General features: G+C 42.1%; 1 protein-coding gene across 3 annotated transcripts in view; it reads right to left on the bottom strand.

Moving 5' to 3' along the window:
• METTL24 (methyltransferase like 24) overlaps positions 1–9465 on the bottom strand; it is a 126728-nt gene extending 117263 nt beyond the window's left edge. Inside the window, exon 1 of one of the 3 annotated variants that reach the window (XM_055535212.1) lies at positions 8733–9465. In XM_055535212.1, the coding sequence (XP_055391187.1) occupies positions 8733–8735 (3 nt within the window). In that variant the 5' untranslated portion in view covers positions 8736–9465. Of the gene's footprint in view, positions 1–7681 lie in introns of all 3 variants that reach the window. The other 2 variants (XM_055535210.1, XM_055535211.1) reach the window with 2 other exon arrangements.
• Positions 9466–26649: the final 17184 nt, after the last annotated feature.

The following is a 26649-nucleotide window of genomic DNA, read 5'->3' as shown; positions in this document are numbered from 1 at the left end:
GAGGTGAGTCTCACCATGGTGGCACGGGGGGGAGAAGGCCAAGGAAAGCTGAGATTTCCAGAGTAACCTTATTCCTTCTCTCCTCAACATCATGATCATTTACCTCTTCCTACAATTCAGTGATAAATTCCGACATTTTCTCAATAAATTCTTTTTTTTTTTCTGCTTAAGCTAGGCCCCAGTATTTTTTTTAATAACCAAAAGAATATTGTATCAACTAAGTATACTCACCTAAACCTTACTCTCCCCAGTAGCCAATTCCAGCCTTAGGTTACTGAACTCTCTTGACTAGGAATGACATAAAAGGATCCTTAGCTTCTGTGTATTCAGTATTTATGTACCAAGCTGCCACTGAGCTTAGCAGCATTAACCTGGTTTGTCACTTTTTAGGAAAAGTAGTTGCAAATTTTGACACCTGGCTCAGGGGTTGAAACTTCAAATGCCTTTACAGATCAGACAGATAATATAAAGGCAGATAGTGCCGAACTGGACTCCACTGGACACTATATGCTGCATCTGAAGATGTTTATGTTTAGTTACTTGAAACACTGTGTGGCTCAAACAAAATTCTTCACAGGCCCAATTTACCTCCTTGAGTCATAAACTAACAGGCCACTTTGCTATTAGTTTAAATTACATATGGTCATAGACTAGAAAGCTCATAAAAGTCAATTTTGTTTCAATCATTTGAGTAGGATAAAAACGCTTCTTGGACAGCAAATTTTCCCTCCTTATTTTAGTAGAAAATTCTACAGGTCATTAATACGATTGATGTGAGGTATCTAAAAGAACTCAACGGCTGCTTTTAAGAGAAGCTTATCAACGCTGGTAGATAATATGCCTTAATGTGAGTCTCATGGTAATGAAGCAGGCACCTGTTACTTCCTACGAATCACAGAATAAAGAGCCAAACTACTTATAAGCACAAGGACTCCGAAGGTGTCATAACACAGATGGAAAAAAATCAAATGTCTACCATTCCTAACAGTCTCCAGTTGAACTACACAGCTCTGATTCTCTTTACAGACCAAAAATGAAATCCAATTTGAGAAAACTGATAAGGCTTCCTGTTTCTTGGAGAAAATGAACTGGACGAATTGCACACAGAAAACCTAAAATCTCCACCACCAATTGTTGAAAAACAGTGGGGCCTCCATTAGCAGTTCTTTTGCCCATAGAATGCTCTCAGAGGAGCTGTGAGGTTTGGAAGGAGTGCAGAAGCCTACTCTCCATCAAAGTTTTCATCAGAACCTGCTTTTTTTTTTGGTGAAACTAAGCAACTGTTATTTCACACCCACATATTGCTGGAATCCATTCAATTACCCTCAACGACTGTTTAAAATGAAAATGCTGTGCCTCCTGAGGACAATGTGAGAGGATTAATGAATGTTGCTCCTGAAGGACAGACGTGTAGGGAAACAGCAGAAGCCTAAAGAAGCTGGAAACTACTGCTGGGCCTTATTTTACAAGCAATTCAAACCTACCTTCAAGTATTTTGTAAAGAATAATGATGTTTAAGGCAGTTGGATATATCAAGGGGCCTACTATGCCATTTTTCCTCATTCTTCTTGAAGACAATCATGGAATGAGAAAATTAAGAGGATGACAAGAAGTGATGAAGACAAGACAGAATCTTGCCATATGGTTTTTCAGGAGAAGAGGAAACAGCATTTTTCCCCCTGACACACTGTTCCAAAGGATCTGTAACTAACAAACCAAGCCAGCACTTTGCTGGGTTCTGTAGCTCTGTGACTCAGAAGTCACTTTTCTATCCAACATATTAAATGTCAAGCAAAATATCTCCGATAAGAGAGAAGAAATTTCTTCAGGAAGCTTTGCTCCTGTATGAGTTCTGATGAAACAAAATTTATATTTTAAGGCAAGGCAAGAAAAATTTAAATAAACTTTTTTCTCTGCCCGTCTGGACCTCCTCCCTCCCTTCTAGTGTGCACTGTGCACCTGCATTATGCATTAACCAGACCACCCCAATGGCAGAAATATCAGCTTAACCATAAAGCTTATTTTTTTACTTCTGGAGCTAGCCACGTAATTTCTTAGAAGGCAGCCTTCTTTTCTCAATCCTGTAAAACGCCATGATGACCCACCACTCAGCTTATACACACAGACTTTTTGGTAACTTTATGTACAATGCCAATTTAGTACTTCCCCAAAGTTGGCTTAAAGCTCAACATTCAGAAAACTAAGATCATGGCATCCGGTCCCATCACTTCATGGCAAATAGATGGGGAAACAGTGGCTGACTTTATTTTTGGGGGCTCCAAAGTCACTGCAGATGGTGACTGCAGCCATGAAATTAAAAGACGCTTACTCCTTGGTAGGAAAGTTATGATCAACATAGACAGCATATTAAAAAGCAGAGACATTACTTTATCCCCAAAGGTCTGTTTAGTCAAGGCTATGGTTTTTCCAGTAGTCATGTACGGATGTGAGAGTTGGACTATAAAGAAAGCTGAGTGCGAAAGAATTGATGCTTTTGAACTGTGGTGTTGAATAAGACTCTTGAGAGTCCCTTGGACTGCAAGGAGATCCAACCAGTCCATCCTAAAGGAGATCAGTCCTGGGTGTTCATTGGAAGGACTGATGTTGAAGCTGAAACTCCAATACTTTGGCCACCTCATGTGAAGAGCTTACTCACTTGAAAAGACCCTGATGCTGGGAGGGATTGTGGGCAGGAGAAGAAGGGCCGATAGAGGATGAGATGGTTGGATGGCATCACTGACTCAATGGACATGAGTTTGGGTGAACTCCGGGAGTTGGTGATGGACAGGGAGGCCTGGCGTGCTGTGGTTCATGGGGTCACAAAGAGTTGTACACGACTGAGCGACTCAACTAAACTGAACTGAAAGGAGAGCAGCTGCTACAGAACAGACTGGGTCAGGTGACCTGGAGAGATACTGGGCCTCACTTAATGGAAATTCTTACCTTAAATACTCACTTAGGACTTGATTAATGTTACTAGCTATATTATTTGTATTCTACCTATTTCACAAGATTATTATTTTTTATACTACCAAATGTGTGATGGAGCCTCCAATAAAATTAATGATGATTAGGCAAGCTTAAACAATTGACCAAATATATTGTCCTATAAGATCAAAGATTATAACAGTGTAAATTTAGATATAAGAAGACGCAACAAGAGACATCCTAGACCATAACTGACTAGTAAAACAGATGGTCCAGAGGCTTTTGACTATTGTTAACAGGGCCAAGTGCAGTAACAGGGCACTGAGCAGCCTATCAATGAAATCCCTGATTGACCTAGGAATGAGCATTCCTAGTGCCTTGGGCCAAGTTGGTCATGAAATGCCTCTCAAACCTTGGTCAAAATTAAGACCAAAAGGGAGGGGACTGTAAAACAGAGACTGTTGCCTACTATCCAGTTCTACAAGAATCAAGTCATTAGCCACTACATTCACTGACCTACAATACCCTGGAACTCAGGACAAAATCAGGATGAGGCATTCTGTGCTCTAAGAAAAGATAGGCCTTCAGATAGATATTTTCAGGAGAAAATTCATGAACCCATACTTAGAAAATCGCTAAAACCTTTAAAGATATCTGTCACTTATGAATCAGTAACTCTCCATCAAGCTGTGTGCTTGATTGCACTACGCTTTCTAGAGAATCGCTTACACTGGCCTCCCCCTTCACCTCTTTGGAGCAGTTCTCAAAGGTCTCTGAGAGATTGTCTCCTGGGTTATAATACTCAGTTTGGTTTAAGTAAAATTTTCCATTTCTCTCTCAGATTGACTACTAATTAATTTTTTTGTCAACAGTACTTCTCATGGGCATATGAGCCATATATTTTGCTGCTTTTAGGTAGATTGCCAACTTGTAAAAGAAACATCTACCCAAGATTGTAGAAAAAAGTATAATCAAGGAGACCATCTTTAGTCCTCTATTTATGTCCCCCAGAAGAACTTTAGCCATGTAATCATAGTCAATATCTAAGAAAGAGAACCAGAAAGAAACACAGAAAACAGAAAGTAAAAGAATAAAAAAGAATCACAGTGATATTTGTATGCTTAAAGTTTCTGTAATATAGAAAAATGTATGGATTCTAGGGGAGTCCTAATCCCACAGGGAAGTGTTTATCCACCATGTATCATCTGCCCTCATTTCATAATGCTGTAAGACTGGAACCTCTGATGTGAAAGAGGGTTTAATATTTAGAGCTATTTCTTGTATAGCTTGGTGAAAGAAGAGGATAAGAAAAGAGGAAAAGAATTACATGGGGACTACACATTTCTCTTTTTTATAACAGATTATTTGCTTTAAGAGAAGCATAAGCTATGATTAAAGTGGCAATATAATTGCTGAATTTTTGTGCCTCTAACACCTGCAAAGGAAGCACATTGACAAGAAACACTTGGCAACCCAATTATTTCATGCAGGTTTTCATTCACCCAGAAAGCCATCCTCAAAATAGAATGGAACTTTTTCTCCTTCACCAATCTGGTAGATGCCTACGGCAAAGTATCCAAGAACCTAAATAATATTGTTTATCATTATCCTCAACAAACAAAATTTAAATAAAATAGGATTCAAGGAATTTAACACATTACTTCTAAATTTATTATATTAATTAACTGTGCATTCAGTTTATATTTCACCTTATCTCGATGTGAGGCTAAAAAGGAACAAGACTTATCCCTGGAGAGATAGGGGACATTCCACTCTGTTCCCTAAACTGGGAGAACAGACTAGATAGCTGCTCTTTCCAGTTTGGAGGAACATTTTAATTTGACTGTGAAATAATGGAAAAATGAAACAAATTCAAGATTCCCACTATCTAGGAATTTGGGAAAGTCAGACTGTATACCCTGAAAATATGAAAATAACTAACTAGCTAGGGGGAATAAAATCCAGGGAAATTTTTTTCTTTAAGAGGCTAAATAAAACCTAAAACAATACTTAAAAAATAGTTATTTTAATTTCTATGTTCACTCAATTATTTCTTATATATTTTTAACCAAAGACATTTACAATTACACATAATAGGTTGAAATAATAAGATTCTTATTTTTTACTTATTGGTGTCTTGGGAATAAATATTTACTAAGGGTCACTAGGAAATGTGATCCTTTCCATCATGAACAACTGCACAGACAAAACATTCAATCTAAAATAGATTATTAGGTCACAACACGAGTACAAGGCAACTCACAAATCAGAATGCATATGTTGTCTCCCAAACTGGTAAAAGATTAGCAAGAAGTAGGAATGATGAAAAAAGGTTTCTGGGCCACCGTCCTTGACCTGAATGTTCAGTGATGGAAAGAGCATGAATCATAGGATGGGGGTAAAAGAATCAGCATAAACCAAAGGAGTGGAAACAAGTTATAACAAATGATATTTAGGGAACGGCTGAGGCTAAAGACTTGGGACAGATTAGTGAAAATTAAAGCAACCACTATTGAATGCTTACAACATGTAAGGTTCTATGCAAATATTTCCTTTTTTTTAATTTCCTTTTTTTTTTTACTTTTAATTTACTTTTAAATTACTTTTAAAATTTAATTTAATTTACTAAATTTAATTTAAATTACTTTTAAATTTACTTTTAAAACTGAGTCCCAGGGCTCAGACTTGCATCTCTGTCTTTGTGAGCAACCCTCACTGCCCAGATGATCGCCTGCAGTCTCACAGCTTTAAAAGAACCACTTGTACACAGAGGATTCCCACATCTCTATTTTCAGCCTGGACATTTCCTCCAGTTTCAGACTCCTATGCCCAACTGCCTATGTGACATTTCCATATGGATGTCCAAAGGATAACTCAAACTCAAGATGTTTAAAACAAAACTCCTGATTTCCATCCACTCCCCCAAAAACACAAAACAACAAAAACTACTCCTTTCTCATCTTTCTGCAAAATACATCCAATGTTGGACCACTTCCCACACCTCCACTTAAACCACTCTAAGTCACCACTGTCTCCAGCAGGAATCACTACAGCAGCCTCCTAAAGGAAGCAGATGTGAACTTGCCCTCCAGAGGCCCTTTGAGTCTATGCATTCCAAACATTTCCATTTGAGGCTCCAGTTATCGATTCTGTTGTCTGAAGTGGAAGCTAAGATTTAAGGTTCTTCAACAGGTAAAAGAGAAGCAATGGAGGCTGAGAGCAGATGTGAAATAGCAAGTGCAAGGTTGCGTTAGGGGTGCCCAGGATGGAACATTTGAGAACATCCAGAGGGACAAAAGAACCTGAACTCCTAAGCAATATCAAGTCCTGAGTCAAATGTCCCCTCCAGTTTAGCCTTTCTTGACTCCTCAAGCAGAGTTCAGATCTTAATTACAGCATTTGTCACATTATTGGATGTCTGTGCTCTGGGCCTCCCCCACTAGACCCTGAGCTCATGTTGTGCCCCCAGCCCCTGATGCAGCATGGTCATCAGGATTGTCCTGGTAAGCCCTTGGCAAAAGGGTGTTTAAAAGCCTTTGGCAAAACATGGTAGTGCATTAGAAGAATGAAGGAAGTGACTACATCGTTCTGGAAGAGCAAATTAAGACTTAACATAGGAAATGAGGTTTCAGATATAGATGTCTGAATTAACCCAGGAAGATAACACTGATGGATTAGACAGGGACAGCAGCGGTGTGGAAAGACAGAGGTCAAGGCTTGAAGAGGAAGTGAGAGAAAGGAAAACAGTAGAAGAAATTGGCAGACGTGCCACTGAAAAGTAGGTTAGAAGTTAAAGAAAGCAGCAGAGTCCAAGAAAGAGTTTTTCTCTCTCCCCAACTGGGGGATGTTTAAAAGAAAAGAGGAAAAGCAAGGCAAAAGAAGTTGCCCCAAAGGATGTGGTTAGGGTTGATGTATAAAGACCAGGCAAGCTCAGACCTTCAGTTCTTAATCTTTTCATTCCCAAGTGCCAAGTAAATTACTGAGCTCCAAGAGGTGGATAGGAGGCCAGAGGCTTAAAACTCAGAGGTCAAAATTGAATAAAATAACTACTCAATGCCTGAGCCAAGAAGTTAATGAGGTAGGGAGACCAACACTGTTTGTGTTGTAAGACAAATCCAGGTTATTACTTCAGTCCTCCAGGTCCAATTAATTTTCCATTAAGTGGTGCTGGGGGCTGGACTTCTCACCCTCCGCTCACCACCCTGCCGATGACGTCTGCGGTGGAATTCAAGGAAAATTCGACTGAGTGGATCTTCATCACTGCCATGAAGGTAGAGTGGAAAAGCAATTCACAGTGGCTACCTACTCAGCTTTGTGCAGGCCTCACGGAGAAAACCGGGAGAGCACAAAATACAAGCAAAACCATAACTCCTTTCTTTCCCTTGCCTTGTCCACTGCTCACGCCCTTCCCCCTCCTCCCCACAAAAAGTAAGCTCCTTGAGAGCAGGGCTTGGCGCTTCGCTGCTGGATGCCCGCCTAACAGTGGGCCTGGCACACAGTGAACGCTCAGCAAATACTGGTTGATTATTGAATGAACCCAGCTCCCACTTCATCGTATCTGGGCATTAAAGGATGCCGCCAGTGGTGCTGTTAAGAGAGCGCAGAGGTGAGAGACGAAGCAGAAGATTTTTTTTTTTTTTTTTTGAAGGTCGCAGTTTGGGCAGTCCGCGGAGGCCTGGAGTTGAGGGCTCCGGAGCGAGTTCGGGAGGGGGATCCCGGTCTAAAGACCAAGATTGCATCTTTTGCAACTGACCTTCAGGCGGGGACGCCCGCGCAGGGCGCAGCAGCCAGGCTCCGGCGTCCCACTCCTGCTGCCCCCCGCCGGCGCTCGCCGCCCGCTGCGCACGTAGGTCACCTGCCTCCGGCTGGCGCCGCGCAGCTGGCCGGGCGCGGGCTGCAGGTGCGACCCGGGCGGTCGGGGGCCCTGGCCTGGCGGGGGGCTGAGGGCTGGGGGCTGGGGCCCGGCGCGCTGCAGCTCCGCGCAGAGCCGCAGGCCAAGCAGCAGAGCGGCGGCGAGCAGACAGCGGCGCAGGGCACAGCAGCCCCTCCCGGGCAGCCTCTCCCGCGCCATGGAGGGCTGGGCCCGGCCGGGCCCGGGGCTCCGCTCCGCCGCCCGCACGCGCCCACCCGCAGCAGGGATGTGGCCCCGCGGGCCCGAGCTGCCAACTGTGGGAACTCCCCCGCGGGCCGGGGCGCGGGCTCGGACCCGCCTCTCTTCCTCTGTTCAAGGAAGCCTCGGCGTAACCTTATCCAGCCCGGCTGGTAAGGGCGCGCGGAACGGCGGGCCAGGCGGGGTCCCAGGGACGCAGGCGGCTCAGCCGAGCCAAACTCCGGGCCCAGCCCCACCTCGAGGGTCCCCGAGGAGGCGCCCTCCAGCCCAGGCTCCGGAGCCTGAAAACTACATGGCCAGAAAAAGCACAGTCCTAACGGGATCCTGGGCCATAACTTCATTTTCTAGTACTAGTGTTGTTGAAGAAACACAGGAGGAGGATAGGTGAGCTGCCAGGTTTTGCTGCAAGGAACAAATTCCGATTGTCAAGCAGCTTGTGCCATGAAGCACATTGTAAAAATACATCACACTTACATGCTCAGGTTTACAACTTCTCTCCCTCAAGAAAGAAGGGAAAGGGGGAGGAGAGAATAGCGCTGGATGCAGAATAATCAAATTAAAGTTATTCCATTTCTAAATTTTGCCTGAAGCCAACCCGTGCTTTCTCCTCGTGTTATGAAATGTGTGGGGGTGAAGGAGGAGGGGGAAAAGCCAGCTAAGACATCTGACAGCAGGGAGAGAGAACAGAAGTTACCATGGCATGATGTAAATCAAATTAATTTAGCTCCAAACACACACCTCCCTGCTGTCTTGCAGAGATACAGAGGAACAAATTTATCTTTCAGCAAAATGCTCCCCAGCTGGTATTTCCATCACCACCTTGACCTTAATTAATCAGGCTGAATGCTCACAGCCTGAAGTTCAGGGTTGACTGTTCCTTTTCAATTGTGAGTAGACTTCTTTCTCACAACCCAGTTGAGTTTGGGGTTTGAGTTTGTTTTCTTTAGCTGTGGCATATTTTTTCATCCTCTATGCTTTCATTTTCCATGCTTTTATGTCAGACTACCCTTGCTGACCTGCCTTTGACAGCCTAATTGTTGTTGATCAGTCTCTCCTTTGAGTCTGACTCTTGACCCCGTGGACAGCCTATAGCATGAACAACAGAGAACAAATATGGAACCCTGCAGCCCCTAGGTGGGAAATTACACTCTCCGTCTCAATTTCAGGAATTTTCCATAAGGAGCCCTCCTTTCTAAAATCCTTCTGGCTTAAGAAAGACCCAGTTGAATCTTTGTTACTGCACAAAGCACTTAGGCTATTTCTCTGCATGTAACAAAACTTCTCAACCTGATACAGTCCACTCTCTGAGCACTCTAGGTCCTCAGGCTCCTGTGGGTTTCATTATGGTTGAACTTTGGTGTTTTCCTAGATGTAACTCTCTGGCTATTGCAGATAGGCTCTGTTTTAAAGATACCGAGCAAGTTCACTTTTCCTGACACAAACTCTCAGACAAAACATCACATCCCTTGACTACTTAAACAACATGAGCTGTGGTGTTACACTTGAACTGAATCAGGTGTGCTGAATCAGGACCCTGCCTTTCAGAAACTGTGAGACTTTGGGCAAAATAGCTTCTGTGAGTCTCAGTTTTCTCATGTGTAAATAGACATATATCTCATAGGATTACAAAGATTGCATAAAAATTAAATGTTCAATACCTATATAATGCATGGTTATAGAAGTTATTCAATTAATAGTGATTATTTTTATTAATTACCATTAAAGAAAACTCTGGATGTTATGAAAAACAAGCTTTAAGCATTGATTCCAAAGGAAGAAGTAATTTTGCCTCCTAGAAGACAATTGGCAATTTCTGAAGACATTTTGTTACAAACAGTGAGGGTCAGGGGAGGATGCTGCTGCTGCTGCCGCTGCTAAGTCGCTTCAGTCGTGTCCAACTCTGTGCGACCCCATAGACGGCAGCCCACCAGGCTCCCCCGTCCCTGGGATTCTCCAGGCAAGAATACTGGAGTGGGTTGCCATTTCCTTCTCCAATGCATGAAAATGAAAAGTGAAAGTGAAGTCGCTCAGTCGTGTCCGACTCTTAGCGACCTCATGGACTGTAGCCCACCAGGCTCCTCTGTCCATGGGATTTTCCAGGCAAGAGTACTGGAGTGGGGTGCCATTGCCTTCTCCTACTGGCACCTAATGGGAGAGACCAGAGATGCCTCAAAATATAAGAAAATATAACAATATTTGTTTAAGATATTTATCTTACACCATATTCTCTGAACTAGGAGTACCCAACAGTTGCTAGAAACCACTAAAACTCAAGATCCCTCGATTGCACTCTTGAATTATGTAATTGTTTGAAGCTATTTAAGATATGATTTGTCTTGTGCTTGTGATTGTGGATCACCAATGTCTGATACAGACTTTCCTAGAAGTTTTAATTTCTATGCTGCCAACATAGTGTCACTAACAAAAGAAGTCATCTTTTGAAGCTTATGATACCACTAACTTATACCTTCTGCCTATCTGTTGAATTCTTCAAGGGGAAACATGAAGAGTATCCTATAATATTAAAATGGGGATATTTAATGAGACTCTGAACTAGGAGTGGAGGAGGGGAACACAGAACACTGTAGCTCTTGAAGAGAATGGGCAAAATGACCTCATGTTTTCCCTTATCTCATGTCTATGGCTCTCTAATAATGTTTCCATTATGGGGGGAGCATATTTACTATCCAAATAAAATGTACTATTTAAAGGCCCTTTTCTCTTATCTTTTACAGCTGTCTCTATGTGTTTATTATTAATAAAAAGGAACAGTTTATATGGATGTAGCATCATTAATTTTCTAGGAAGGAATCTCCTATTTTAAACTTATATCCAGTATTTCCATGTGTTCCATGAATCAGGAAATGCATCAGTTGGTAGGCTGGAGAGACGAATTTAAGATCACTCACAGAGCTGACAAGCAATTTTTCACCTTTGCTTTTGTTATAGACTTGAACTCGTCTCAGTCACTTCTGGATATGTTTCCAAAATGCAGATAATCATTAACCACTGACTCGTGGGTTGGTTAATTAAATATGGAGGTCAATACACCACAAAAGCAGCATTCATTGGATCATAAATTACATCCTCCTTGAGGTTTCAGCCAACAAAAACGAGTGAAACAGGACATTTTTACTGCTAATCTCCTAGACACCATACATTTCAATTTACACACATGCTGCTTGCGGGGCAGTGGTTCTCAACCAGGGGTGATTTTGCCTTCTAGAGGACAATTGACAATTTCTGAAGACATTTTGTTACAACCGCTGAGAGTCAGGGGAGGATGATACTGGCTTCTAATGGGTAGAGACAAGGGATACCTCAAAACACCCTTCAGTGAAAACAATAGCTTTCCACAACAAAAAAGTATCCACTCCAGAACGTCAATAGAGCTGAAGTTGAGAAACCCAACTGTAGCCACTGCAAATAGAAAAAGTAGAAGCAGTGACAGGCTTAATTTTGGGGGCTCCAAAATCATTGTGGACAGTGCCCACAGCCATGAAAAGATGCTTGCTCCTTGGAAGGAAAGCTATGATAAACCTAGACAGCATGTTAAAAAGCAGAGACATCATTTTGCCAACAAATGTCCATATTATAGTCAAAGTTATGGTTTTCCAATAGTCACGTACGGATGTGAGAGAGGGACCATAAAGAGGGCTGAGTGCCCAAGGACTGATGCTTTCAAATTGTGGTACTGGAGAAAATTCTTGAGAGTCCCCTTGACAGGAAGGAGATCAAATCACTAAACCCTAAAGGAAATCAACCCTAACTATTCATTGGCAGGACTAATACTGAAGCTCCAATACTCTGGCCATCTGATGCGAAGAGCCAACTCATTGGAAAATACCCCAATGCTGGCAAAGATAGATGACCAAAGGAGAAGGGGGCAGCAGATGATGAGATGGTTAGATAGCATCACCCACTCAATGGACATGAATTTGAGCAAAGTTCAGGTGATAGTGAAGGACAGGGGAGCCTGGCACGCTGCAGTCCAAGGGGTCACAAAGATTCGGACACGACTTGGCAACTGAACAACTGTAGCCGTATTAATGTAGCAACATTTGATTAGAGGCTGTCCAGAGAGAACACAGAAGCTGACTAACTAGCTAGGTGGTTGTTTCTGTTTCACAATGTGAAGTAACCAACCTGAATTAATCAAATTTAGAAAGATACAAAGCTATCATTAACATCTTCCCCCCAAACCCCATTCTCTTTTCTCCATGTAATACCTGTTCACTGTGGAGAATATACACAAGCAAAAGAAGATATCAACAATCATTCATAATATCACAATCCAGATATAGCTATCCTGTCAGATTTTTTCCTATTCATATATTATAATATATGAAAGTGAAAGTGAAGTCGCTCAGTTGTGTCCAACTCTTTGTGACCCCATGGACTATATATAGCCCACCAGTCTCCTCCGTCCATGGGATTTTCCAGGCAAGGATACTGGAGTGGGTTGCCATTTCCTTCTCCAGGGATCATCCTGACCCAGGGATTGAACCCAGGTCTCCTGCACTGCAGGCAGACTCTTTACCATCTGAGCCACCAGGGAAGCCCCAATACTATATATATATATATTATATTCCATATGTGTGTGCATGTATGCTAAGTCACTTCAGTCGTGTCCACTCTGTGCAGCCCTATAAACTGTATCCTGCCAGGCTCCTCTGTCCATGGGATTCTCCAGGCAAGAATACTGGAGTGATTGCCATGCCCTCCTCCAGAGGATCTTCCCGACCCATGGATCGAACCCTCATTTCTTATATATCCTGCATTGGCAGATGGGTTCTTTACCAATAGTGACACCTGGGAAGCTGTGTATATAGTATGTAATATATGGACTTCCCAGGTGGCCCAGTGTTAAAGAATCTACCTGCCAATATGGGTTTGACCCCTGGGTCAGGAAGATCCCCTGGAGAAGGAAGTGCCAACCCACTCTAGTATTCTTGCCTGGGAAATCCTATAGACAGAGGAGCCTGGGGGGCTACAGTCTATAGGATGGCGAGAGTTGGACATAACTTAGCAACTAAGCAACAACAATATATACATATACATATAAAACAAAAGTGAACTTGTGCTTCTTTATAATCTGTTTTTGTAACATAATATTAATATTTACATATGTTAAATAATAAATATATTATTATTTAATATATAATTATATAATATTTAAATCATTTTTTCACTTTAAATTACAATGATATTTTACTTTAGTCACAACATTTGACACTTCAAAACAGGATACCACTAATAAATAACAAAAGTGGAAATACTTATCAAGGTTACAATAGACATGTTTAGCTGAGAATCACTTCAACAGAGTAAAGCTCTAAAAATACCAGACAAACCAATACTTGTTTGGAATAAGATGTACAACTTTCTTACTGTACAGGTGAGGCCCTGTTTCCATGTGGTCAGGGTTATAGTAAATCATATTTAAATATGTAATTTATCATATAATACATAAGATGATGTCTAGGATTTGCTTAAAAACAATCCAATGGAGAGGTGAGAGATAAGCAGGTATGTAAATGAAGCAAGAATGTCTGTGGGCTGATGATTGTTGTACCTGGGTGATGGGGATTCTCAGCTCTCTGTTACTGAGTATGTTTGAAATGTTCCATAATTGAAATGTCTTTAGATATTTACCTGTTAACCTAGAGCATCATCTTTCATGGCTGCATGTACCATAATTTAGCCAGTCTCACTGTTGAATGATTAGATCACTGTCAGGTTTTCATTTTATAAACAATGCTGTGATGGACATCTTTGTAGCTAAGTCTGATGGGTCGGAGGTAGACAGTGAGAAAAAGAAAGAAGACAAGGATAATTTCAAGGTTTTACCTGAGTAATTAGAAAAATGAAGTTGCCATTAACTGAGAAGGGAAAGGCTCAATAATCACCCTGCTCAATAAGAGTCATGTGGGGTGAAAAATCAAGGGTTTGATTTTTGTGGTCATGTTATATTTGGGAAGCCATTCAAATGGAGATGTCAAGTAGGCAGTTGGATTTGAAAGACTGGAATTCAGAGGTTCAGTGAAGCCTGGGAATATAAATTTGAATCATCAGTATATTGATATTGAGAGAGGAAGGGAAGAAATATTTGAAGGCTTAGCTCTGGGGATGACCAATTTAAGGTCAGGAAGATGAGAAGACTCCATCAAAAGATTTGGAGAGAGTCAGTGAAGTAAGAATGTACTGTCCCAGAAATCAAGTGAAAAAAGTATTTCTAGAAGAAAAATACAGAGCAGTCTAAGAAAAGGTGGGCTGAAAACTGTCAATGAGATTTGGTAACACCATACTTATTACCTGTCTCTTCCAACTAGAACATAGTTGGAAGAGACTTTCGAGAGGTCAGGGACTTGTTTGCTTTGATTATTGCTGTAACCTCAGTTTTTAGAACTGCACCTGGCAATGTAGTATGTGCTCAATAAATAATTGTTGAAGAGTGAATAATAAACCAAATAAACCAAAGTATTAATAATTATTTTATCATGTTAAATTCTTAAGAGTAGAATTGCTAAGTAAAAGCAAAATTGAAAGTCTTTCAATGTGAAAGGCTATTATTAATTTTTTCAGTCCATCAAAAAAGACTGCATTAATCCCATTTAAAGCCCATCAAATACTCTTTTGTTATCAGTGGGAAACCTCAAAGGATAGCTTGAGCCAGCTTCTAAGATGAACTAATCAGTTTATTTTTAGTTCCCTCCTACTTCTATCACTACACTTGAAACACACTTTATTTCCCTTTCAACGCCCATCTCAAGCTTCAGCTTAGATAGGATTGTGTACACTGAACTGTCAATTAGTTTCCTCCTCCCCACCCTAAGGATGCAGCTAAATATCAAGATATTAGTTCAGTGTGACTTAGGCCTCATGAGAAGTATCCACATTAAAGAAAGAAGTCATCAAGATGAAAACTTTAAAGACCTAGAAGAACAAAGTATAATAGAATGACAGACATTGGAACCACTCTTTGGGGCTGGGAGCTCTGTCTAAAAATCACACTCCTGCCCAGTCTACAGCCTAATAAAGTTGGCTGCAGGCTAGTCTTATGGAAAATGCCCAGAGGATGTCTCTGTGCCCTGGCCTGCTTGGGAAAGAACTCTTTCCTGCCTCTTTTGGATCCCCTAATGTTGTGTTCTCTCATTCTTGGTGTTTGTCTTACTCAAGCAGTTTGGACTTGCTTTATCCTTCCTCTACACAGGAGGTGTGGTGCTGGAGAAGACTCTTAAGAGTTCCTCGGACTGCAAGAAGATCAAATGAGTCAATCCTAAAGGAAATCAACTCTGAATATTCATTGGAAGGATTGTTGCTAAAGATGAAGCTCCAGTACTTTGGCCATCTGATGCGGAGAGCCGGCTTATTAGAAAAGACCCTGATGCTGGGAAAGATTGAAGGCAAAATGAGAAGGGGGCAGAGGATGAGATGGTTAGATAGCATCAATGACTCAGAGAATTGAAGCAGAGGATGAGATGGTTAGATAGCATCATTGACTCAATGGCATGAATTTGAGCAAACTCAGGGAGATAGTGGAGGATAGAGGATCCTGAAGTGCTACAGTCCATGGGTTCACAAGGAGTTGGGCACAACTTAGTGACTGAACAACACATCAGCAAGCTAAGTGACGCATCCACCAGCACTATTTCAGTTCTGAGGCCGACTGTTAAAAATAAAAAAGTGAGAGGTGCTCCAGTTCCTGGAAATCCCTACTCCCCTCCCCAAAATAGTTGGAATAATCCTCCCACTCGTTATTTCTTTTAGTTGCTAAGTCATGTCAGACTCTTTTGCAACCCCATGGACTGTAGCCTACCAAGCTCCTCTGTCCATGGGATTTCCCAGGCAAGAATACTGGAGTGGACTGCATTTCCTTCTCCACAGGATCTTCCCGACCCAGGGATGGAAACCACGTCTCTTGCATTTGTAGGCAGATTCTTTACCACTGAGCCACCAGGGAAACCCTTAAATTGGTCTATGAAATTACCCAGCCCATAAAAATTAACCAGGCCATATTTGGGGGCCATTCTCACCTTCTGAGATAGCCCACAGTCTGTCTGTAGAGTGTGTTTCTCTCTAAATAAATTCACTTCTCACCTATCACTTTGTCTCCCACTGAATTCTTTTTTGTGATAAGACATCAAGAACCTGAGCTTCATTATGTCCTGAAACCAAATGTGATCTCAGTTAAAAGACCATAGGTTCAAGTCCAAAGCTTGGTTTTGGATGGGTTGGAGTCCTGGCCATGTGGGTTCAGTTCCAGCAGAGTTACAGTCTCAGAACGGGCCTCAGTCAGACCGCGTGGACCTAGAATGGGCCTAGAACTGCCGACAAACAACAGACACCACAAGCAACCCTGCTGAAATCAGACCCAAGAAAATACATTTCCTCCAGCAAATCCTGGTGCTTATCCACCCTAACCAATAAAGTTGTTGCTGTTGTTCAGTTTCTGAGTCATGTCTGACTCTTTGCAACCCTGTGGACTGCAGTACACCAGGCCCCTCCGTCCTTCACTGTCTCCCAGAATTTATCATACTCAAATCCATGTTGGATGGCTCACGAGTAATATTTCCAACCTGGTTCCTTTTCCCATCAAGGAACTTGGGAAGGATCAGGGAATGCTTCACCCAAGTCATTGGTAAAAAAAAAAAAAAGAAACATGTGTGTTGGGGGAAAGAAGTGTATGGACAGGGTGAAAACTATGAGGCCTGATAGCTCTAGGCCTGGACAGGAAGTTCATAAAAGACTTCACACACACACACACACACACACACACACTTTCCTGGATTCTGAAAACCTATCTGAAGCGTTGTTAGATAGGTTTATTTATGGACATCAACTTTTTGTGACAATAAAGCAGCTTAAGTTAAGAATGATCAAAACACTGCCTGTTTCATAGGACGAGGACCACCTGGGAGTGCTTCCCCTCTCTCACTCTCAGCTCATCTTATCATTATGACACATGCCAGAAATAATCTCCCCGCTACAGATCACTTTGAAGTCAAAAACATTCCTGGTTGAAACTTTCCTAAAGTCAAGGGCTTAAAAAGCCTTTTAAGGTCAGAAAAGATCACCAGGGAACTGACAGGATAAAGTGAAGCACAGCATGCCCAAAGGCAAACATCTCAGGGCTCTGTCATTTCAACTTAGCTTGTGAATATATTAAAAATCCTGAGGTCAAAAGTCATTTTGCTTTTTCATCACATCACCGCTCTAGCCCGAGAGAGAGCTGAAGAACTAACTATACTACTTTCAGATCACAATGCAGAGGCTCTCAAACTTAAGTGTGAGTGAGAACCACCTGGGAGTTATTTAAAATGCAGGTTTACAAGCCCCACCTCCAGAGATTAAGTCAGATGAGTTCTTAAAGTCTTTTTTTAACAAGTTTTAGGTAGTCTGTGATAAAATCTTTTTATTTTATTTTATTTTATTTTATTTTTAAACTTTACATAACTGTATTAGTTTTGCCAAACATCAAAATGAATCTTTAGACGCCTTGACATGGAGATTTCTAGGCCATGGTGATGGTTGAGGGGGATGAAGGGCTTGTAGAAGGTTGGAAGCAGTTATTACAAGGTGTCCATGAACACATGGACATCACCAGATGGCCAACACTGAAATCAGATTGATTATATTCTTTGCATCCAAAGATGGAGATGCTCTATACAGTCAGGAAAAAAAAAAGACCAGGAGCTGACTGTGACTCAGATCATGAACTCCTTATTGCCAAATTCGGACTTAAATTGAAGAAAGTACGGAAAACAACTAGACCATTCAGGTATGACCTAAATCAAATCCCTTACGATTATACAGTGGAAGTGAGAAATAGATTTAAGGGACTAGATCTGATAGAATGCCTGATGAACTATGGACAGAGGCTCATGACATTGTACAAGAGACAGGGATCAAGACCATTCCCAAGAAAAAGAAATGCAAAAAAGCAAAATGACTATCTGAGGAGGCCTTACAAATAGGTGAGAAAAGAAGAGAAGCAAAAAACAAAGGAGAAATGGAAAGATATACTCATTTGAATGCAGAGTTCCAAAGAATAGCCGGGAGAGATTAGAAAGCCTTCCACAGTGATCAGTTCAAAGAAATAGAGGAAAACAATAGATCAGAAAGACTAGAAATCTCTTCAAGAAAACTAGAGATACCAAGGGAACATTTCATGCAAAGATGGGCTCAATAAAGGGCAGAAATGCTATGGACCTAACAGAAGCAGAAGATATTAAGAAGAGGTGGCAAGAATACACAGAAGAACTATACAAAAAAGATCTTCATGACCCAGATAATCACGATGGTGTGATCACTCACCTAGAGCCAGACATCCTGGAATGGGAAGTCAAGTGGGCCTTAGGAAACATCACTATGAACAAAGCTAGTGGAGGTGATGGAATTCCAGTTGAGCTATTTTAAATCCTAAAAGATGATGCTGTTACAGTGCTGTACTCAATATGCCAGCAAATTTGGAAAACTCAGCAGTGGCCACAGGACTGGAAAAGGTCAGTTTTCATTCCAACTGTAGGAAAGTTTCAACCAGGAATCTTTTTGACTTCAAAGTGATTTGTAGCAGGGAGATTAATGCTCAAACTACCACGCAATTGCACTCATCTCACACGCTAGTAAAGTAAAGCTCAAAATTCTCCAAGCCAGACTTCAGCAATATGTGAACTGTGAACTTCCAGATGTTCAAGCTGGTTTTAGAAAAGGCAGAGGAACCAGAAATCAAATTGCCAACATCCACTGGATCATCAAAAAAGCAAGAGAGTTCCAGATAAACATCTATTTCTGCTTTATTGACTATGCCAAAGCCTTTGACTGTGTGCATCATGATAAACTGTGGAAAATTCTGAAAGAGATGGGAATACCAGACCACCTGACCTGCCTCCTGAGAAACCTGTATGCAGGTCAGGAAGCAATAGTTAGAACTGGACATGGAACAACAGACTGGTTTCAAATAGGGAAAGGAGTACGTCAAGGCTATATATTACCACCCTACTTATTTAACTTCTATACAGAGTACGTCATGAGAAATGCTGGGCTGGATGAAGTACAAGCTGGAATCAAGATTGCTGGGAGAAATATCAATAACCTCAGATATGCAGATGACACCACCCTTAAGGCAGAAAGTGAAGAAGAACTAAGGAGCCTCTTGATGAAAGTGAAAGAGGAGAGTGAAAAAGTTGGCTTAAAGCTCAACATTCAGAAAACTAAGATCATGGCGTCTGGTCCCATCAGTTCATGGGAAATAGATGGGGAAACAGTGGAAACAGTGGCTGACTTTATTTTGAGGGGCTTGACAGAGGATGAAATGGTTGGATGGTATCACCAATTCAATGGACATGAGTTTGGGTAAACTCTGGGAGTTTGTGGGAGGCCTGGCATACTGCGGTCAATGGGGTTGCAAAGAGTTGGACACGAATGAGCGACTGAACTGAACTGAACTGAATGAACACATGGGTGCAAATGTTCTCCCTCAATCCTCTAAGTACAGTTACTAACAAATTTTTAGGCACTGACAAAGGGTCCTGATACTCAAAACTCAGAAATTCCCTTGTCTGCTGTTCTTTTCTTCCCTGTGACATCTGACGGGAAGATGTAGGGAGTCCAAGAGGAGAGTTTTCTTCCCCTATCTGCTCTGGGAATTTCTCAGAGCTCTGGAATGAAAGGAAAAGGAGCTGGAGTCACCCACAGGAATATTGTATGGGCAGAGCTGCTCCTTGCTTTCTCTAACTAAATGATAGCACCTAGAAATCTGCAAAACCCTTACTGGGACACAATGCCCTTCAGTTCACTGAAGGATTCCAGAGAGTTAAAGAGAGATGGATTCAGGAAGACAGGTAAAGGAAACAAAGCCAAAACATGAGGTGAAGATCAAAAGACCAGGTGAAGCAGAAGACCCTAATCTAAGCGGTCAGTTCAGTTCAGTCACTCAGCTGTATCCGACTCTTTGCAACCCCATGGACTCCAGTATCAGGCTTCCCTGTCTATCACCAACTCCCAGAGCTTACTTAAACTCATGTCCATTGAGTCAGTGATGCCATCCAACCATCTCATCCTCTGTCGTCCCCTTCTCCTCCCGCCTTCAATCATTCCCAGCATCAGGGTCTTTTCAAATGAGTCGGCTCTTCATATCAGGTGGCCAAAGGATTGGAGTTTCAGCTTCAGCATCAGTCCTTCCAATGAATATTCAGGACTCATCTCCTTTAGGATGGACTGGTTTGGTCTCCTTGCAGTCCACAGGACTCTCAAGAGTCTTCTCCAACACCACAGTTCAAAAGCATCAATTCTCCAGCACTCAGCTTTCTTTATAGCCACTCACTACCAATGTCACCCTGTGCAAGTTACTTTACTTCTCTGTACCTCAGTTTCTTCATCTATAAAACAGAGATAATACTAGTAACTTCCTCATAGGATTGTTGGGATGATTAAATGAGTTAATGTATTTAAAGAACCTAGTGTTCCTGGCCTACGGTAATTCCTGTCATATGTAATGTGTCACTGTCCTTCACAGTAAATCAGAAAGGACTTTTGTTTTAGTTTTGCACTAGTTTATATTCTTTTTGCCTTTAGGTTGGATTGTTCATTTGGGGCTTGAACTTACTGAGTCTTTACTGGCATAAGAGGGGAAATGAGAACCACTTGCTTCTGGTGTCACCACCCAAGCCCATTGTCTTTTTCTTTCAGACTCACCACAGCCAGGGTGTATCTTCCTAAGATTTCCTTTGTTTCTCGGAAAGCACACTGATGCAATTTAACTAGTGGGTCTTTTCCTTCCCACTTCAACCTGCAGTACTGTAAGCTGTGTCCATTCTTCCTTTCATTTCTAACTTCTATGGGTTTGGTGTGCCATGGACGCACACCACTGTTTCCCCTTAACTCTCTCACTGTGTTCGCTTGCTCACTTTTACACTTTCTCTTTAAAGCATGCTCTTCATATTGCGCCAGCTCAATCATCTCTGACTGCTTTTCACCAGCCCCTCAGAACAGCCACAGCCCTGGTCCCCACACACTTGCCTATAGTTTGCACCATCAAGCAGGTACCAACCCAACTGCAGAACACACCTCTCCCCACACCTCCTTCAGGAATGTTCACAGTGCAGCAGCCTCCTGAGTGTTTCCAGAGAGCAGCTGTCTCCCAGGAGGGAGCAGAAGGACAGGAACCAGCCCCGCCCCCACCTACCCCCCTTCCCCAGTGACTTAGACGGTGGCTCAGAGAGGGAGACAAATGCCGTCTTAAAGAATGTTGCTGTTGCTAGGAGAGAACACAGGAGAAATAGTTCCCGTCACAAAAGGCAGCCAGCAGAAAAGAAAAAAAAGGACTGCAAACAGTGGGGACAAGTTTCTGTGTCTTGCTAATACTTGCGGGTGTGTAGCTACCATTAGCTGCTTCAACCACAAAGTATGAGGTCACTGGAATGGGTTTTTAATAGCTGCAGCTTTTATTTTGATGTCTTTGTGGGTTTTTAATTCAGCCTTTAATGTGGGGAAATAGTATGTAAAAACCAGGAAACAAATTCCCATTATTGCCATAACTTTGGCCCATCAGGTATCACAGCACTTAACTGCCTCTGCAGGGCTTCTTTACCAGTCTAAGTCCTACAGTAGAGGCAGGGATGGCGACATGGATGATGAATTATTCATTTTTGCCTCCCTGCTCTAACCAGTCTCTGGCACAAAAAGGAGTTCAGTAAAATAAATGTATCAGAGGGTTTGAAGAACCCTTTGATACCAGACTTGGTAAAAATGGACCCAACCTTCAGGCACCCCACATTCCAGCCAGGAGCCCCCATTGGCTATACCCCAAACACCCCCTCTGCTTTCCTGTCTCTGGACCTTTCGTCATGCTAATTTACCATGTCCTAGATACGGGACGGTCCTGGGAAGCTTTGGAAAGAAGCAGGCTGAATAGTTGGGATTTTATTCATTGGAAATGGGATTTACTGATGGTTTTTGAGCAGAAGACACTGGTATAGGTTTAAGGTAGAGCCTGATTAAGACTTTCATAAACCTCAAGAATACTGATTGTGGATCACAAACCCCCATCTGTATACTTCAAAATTAAAACAGTACCAAACATTAAAACACAAAACATCAGATACATTGATGATGAAAAAGTTTTGTTCCACATCTTCAGAACATAAAATACTGAGTACAATAACAGTATGCTTTTCTCGGTCTTTCTCTACTCCTTATCACCCAAGACTGGAATGGACCTCTTTCTTTACTATGGTTCACACACTTAGAAATGTATAGAATTTTATAAGATTTGAACCCAGAGATCTAAGAAAACAAAGTGGTCATTGTCCAACTATACATTTTCTTCACACAAAATTTAATAATAGCATAGCATAATTATTTCAGAACCAATCCTCTCACTTTTTCAGCCTCACAGAATGCACTGAGAGTGGCCTCATCGTACATCTCATGTGTCTTTCTTGAAGCTCTTAAAATCAACACTAGTGAAGTTTTAAGTGAATCTTGATTTTGTATATTTATTATGTTAGATGAGAACCTTCCTAAATTTGGTGGACGATAATGAAATTAGTTTGCAAGTCACGCAATCGTATTCCAGCATTCAATTTAAGCATAAAGGGAACTAGTGAGCATTAGGCATCTATGATGCTGCTGCTGCTAAGTCGCTTCAGTCATGTCCGACTCTGTGCGACCCCATAGACGGCAGCCCACCAGGCTCCCCCGTCCCTGGGATTCTCCAGGCAAGAACACTGGAGTGGGTTGCCATTTCCTTCTCCAATGCATGAAAGTGAAAAGTGAAAGTGAAGTCGCTCAGTCGTGTCCGACTCTTAGCGACCCCATGGACTGCAGCCCACCAGGCTCCTCTGTCCATGGGATTCTCCAGGCAAGAGTACTGGAGTGGGGTGCCATTGCCTTCTCTGTAGGCATCTATATGACCAATCAAATCCTTCAATTTGCCTAATTCTGCTTTAAAAGCAAAAGGGTGTTGTTTCACAAGGGTCTTTCAGCCCTAAGCTTTTCTTAACAGTGAAATTAAATATGAAAAGAAAATATCTTAAGGTTTCATTGATAGGAAATAAAAATCAAAACTAAATCCACAATCTGTCTTTAAAACAAGAGAAACTTCCCTTTAACACAAAGGTCTCTATCTTGTTGACCACCAAGCTCTAATGATATACAGCTATTTTTATGTAGCCTGTTTCAAATCCTATTTTAAACAAAGAGGAGAGGTTTCATTATCTTTCAGGCTTTAACATCCCATCATAAATTGGCTGTTTGTCTATTATTCATCCGCTGTTGTTAGAAATTAAGTCTTTGTTACTGACGGGGTAAAACTTAGCGGAGCAGATCAATAGAATTATTTCTACAATAATAGAAGGTAGGAAGATAATGATTAGCCATGTCTTTTCTTTTAATTCTGCCTTTCGTTAGTAGTTCATGCTCCAGGAAAGGCTTTTTGAGTTGCTGAATAAAAGTTCCTAAGGTTCTACAGCTTCATGTACCAGATAATTTTTCTGTAGCTCTGAAACCTCTCTAAGAACCCAGCAAAAAATTAAAAAGAAAAAGAAAAGCATATTCTATGCACAGTCTACTCTCAGATCCAGAGGAAAGCCTTCATAATTAACACTCTTATGAACCCATTATAGGCTGATGCTAATCCCTGTATCACTTCATGGCAAATAGATGGGGAAACAGTGGCTGACTTTATTTTTTTGGGCTCCAAAATCACTGCAGATGGTGATTGCAGCCATAAAGTTAAAAGACGCTTATTCCTTGGAAGGAAAGTTATGACCAACCTAGACAGCATATTAAAAAGCAGAGACATTACTTTGCCAACAAAGGTCCGTCTAGTCAAGGCTATGGTTTTTCCAGTAGTCATGTATGTGAGAGTTGGACTACAAATAAAGCTGAGTGCCGAAGAATTGATGCTTTTGAACTGTGGTGTTGGATAAGACTCTTGAGAGTCCCTTGGACTGCAAGGAGATCCAACCAGTCCATCCTAAAGGAGACCAGACCTGGGTGTTCATTGGAAGGACAGATGTTGAAGCTGAAACTCCAATACTTTGGCCACCTGATGTGAAGAGCTGACTCATTGGAAAAGACCCTGATGCTGGGAAAGATTGAGGGCAGGAGGAGAAGGGGATGACAGAGGTTGAGATGGTTGGATGGCATCACCGACTCAATGGACATGGGTTTGGGTAAACTCCGGGAGTTGGTGATGGACAGGGAGGCCTGGTGTGCTGCGGTTCATGGGATTGCAAAGAGTCGGACACAACTGAGCGACTGAACTGAACTGAACTGAATCCCTGCATTGAGCTTCCCAAGTGGCTTAGTGGTAAAAAATCTGCCTGCCAAGCAGGAGGTGTGGGTTTGATCCTTGGGTCAGGAAGATCCCCTGAAGTAGGAAATGGCAACCCATTCTAGTATTCCGTCCTGGGAAATCCTATGGACAGAGCAGCCTGGCGGGCTACAGTTTATGGGGTTGCAAAGAGTCAGGCACAATTTAGCGACTAAACCATAACGAAAGCCCTGCATGACCACTCTGAAGGCCATCAATAGCCATGAGATCAGAACAGAAATAAGAAAGGACAATCATCTTGTTTATCTTGCTGAACAAGATGCTTCAGCAACAGGAAAGACAGCTCTGCTCTCAGAAGACTGACTGTACGGACTGGCTTCACACTTTGGCCCCATGTGGTTTCTTTGGAAACTACTTGTCATGAAATTTTATCATCTGTTAAAAAAAAAGTGCAAAAATATTTCTTACCTACCTCACAAGGATGTTGGAGAGATTAAAATTAGATAGTTGTGAAAGTGTTTCTAATTCTCCTAGGAAAGACTGGAGAAATGCTTTGTGGATAAACTTGTTCATTGAAACTTTGAAATAGTCATAATGATCCCATCTCACAGCCTTCTCCCATTAAAAGCCCAGGATTCTGCTGACCAACCAGTGAGTTACCTTGCCTCTAAATAGCTCCTTAAAATCATTCCGCTTGAAGCTCAAAAGTATTTAATATGTGACTGACCAAAAAAAAAAAAAAAGAATTGTACTACCCACTCCAAACCCTTCTTGGATTAGTCAGAAGAGAAATCCCAGCAGCTCTACCCTGTCTGAGTAGGAACACTCCCATTACCCACTCCCTTCCTTTCCTCTAAACACATTTTCCTTTGTGTGCTTCCAAGTGTGTTTGTGTGTGTTCACTTGCTCAGTCATGTCTGACTCTTTGCGACCCTATGGACTGTAGCCCACCAGGCTCCTCTGTCCATGGGATTCTCCAGGCAAGAATACAAGAGTAGGTTTCTGTGCCCTCCTCCAGGGGATCTTCCAGACCCAGGAATCAAACTTGCAATGCAGGAGACCACTTGCAACATAGGAGACCTGGGTTGGATACTTGGGTTTGGAAGATCTCCTAGAGAAGGAAATGGCAACCCACTCCAGTATTCTTGTCGGGGAAATCCCATGGGCAGAGGAGCCTGGTGGGGTACAATCCATAGGGTTGCAAGAGTCCGACATGGCTTAGCAACTAAACCACCCACCAGGGAAGACCTACTTCCAAGTATGTGTGCATGCTAAGTCACTTCAGTCATGTCCGACTCTGCCACCCTATGGACTGTAGCCCGCCAGACTCCTCTGTCTATGGGATTCTCCAGGTAAGAATACTGGAGTGGGTTGCCATGCCCTCCTGCAGAAGATTTTCCCAACTCAGGGATCAAACCCACGTCTCTTATGTCTCCTGCATGGGCAGATGGGTTCCTTACCACTAGCACCACCTGGGAAGCCCACTTCCAAGTATAAGAACTAGCAAATGTGTTGCCCACTGTTTACACACCCTCTTCACATCTGTCCATATCAGCATATACTGTTTTTTAACTTAAGCTCTAAAGAATAAAGGCATGCCTACTCTCAGCAAATGTATCTTCAATATCTCCATGCTCTGCACACCAACCCCCTAGGTAGCAAACACTTCCAACTCCAGAAGAGACCTGAGAAATGTGGATTTCCCAAGCATTTTCACCTTTTACTCCATGACTCTCCTCAGCTCCAGCTCTACAGAATAAAAACCAGAAATCAACTGAGACCAATAACTCATGCACATTAAGGTGAAAATCAATAACATCTGCTTAAGGAGTTACACCTTCCCAAATAATTTTACTTTGTTAGCATCTCCTTTTGACTCTGATATTCTTCCCTGCCCATCCTTCATGGATATTTACTCCCACAACATATCACTAGTGAACACAGAGGAGAAATTTCATTAATGTTAAAGATTACTGTATACAATAAGAGAAAGTCCAACATGGGTGTGATGCACATAGGAATAGCTTAGAGGAGCCGGGGGTGGGGGGGCGGGGGGGAGGGGGACGGGGAGGCTTTAAACTAAAGAAATGAAATCCTAAGAGTGGAATTTCAGGTGAAATCTGAGGTCAGTAAACTCAGGGAACAGAGGACATCCCCTGAAGTCACTGGATTTGGGGGCTACCTATCCTATTTACAGGCTAACCTAACCTTGGTTACTGGACTGCATGGTTCTATGCACTGAGAACTGGGTGGTGAAGAATATAGCTTCTCAGGCACCTGGCATGGTTGGTATATAGCTTGAAGACAACAGATGCTACACTTTAAGCAGAAA

The sequence above is a fragment of the Bubalus kerabau genome, chromosome 9 (genome assembly GCF_029407905.1).
Source record: "Bubalus kerabau isolate K-KA32 ecotype Philippines breed swamp buffalo chromosome 9, PCC_UOA_SB_1v2, whole genome shotgun sequence".
NCBI lineage: Eukaryota > Metazoa > Chordata > Mammalia > Artiodactyla > Bovidae > Bubalus > Bubalus kerabau.
Note: the sequence above shows the minus strand (reverse complement) of the source record. Positions and strands in the feature narration are given on the sequence as shown.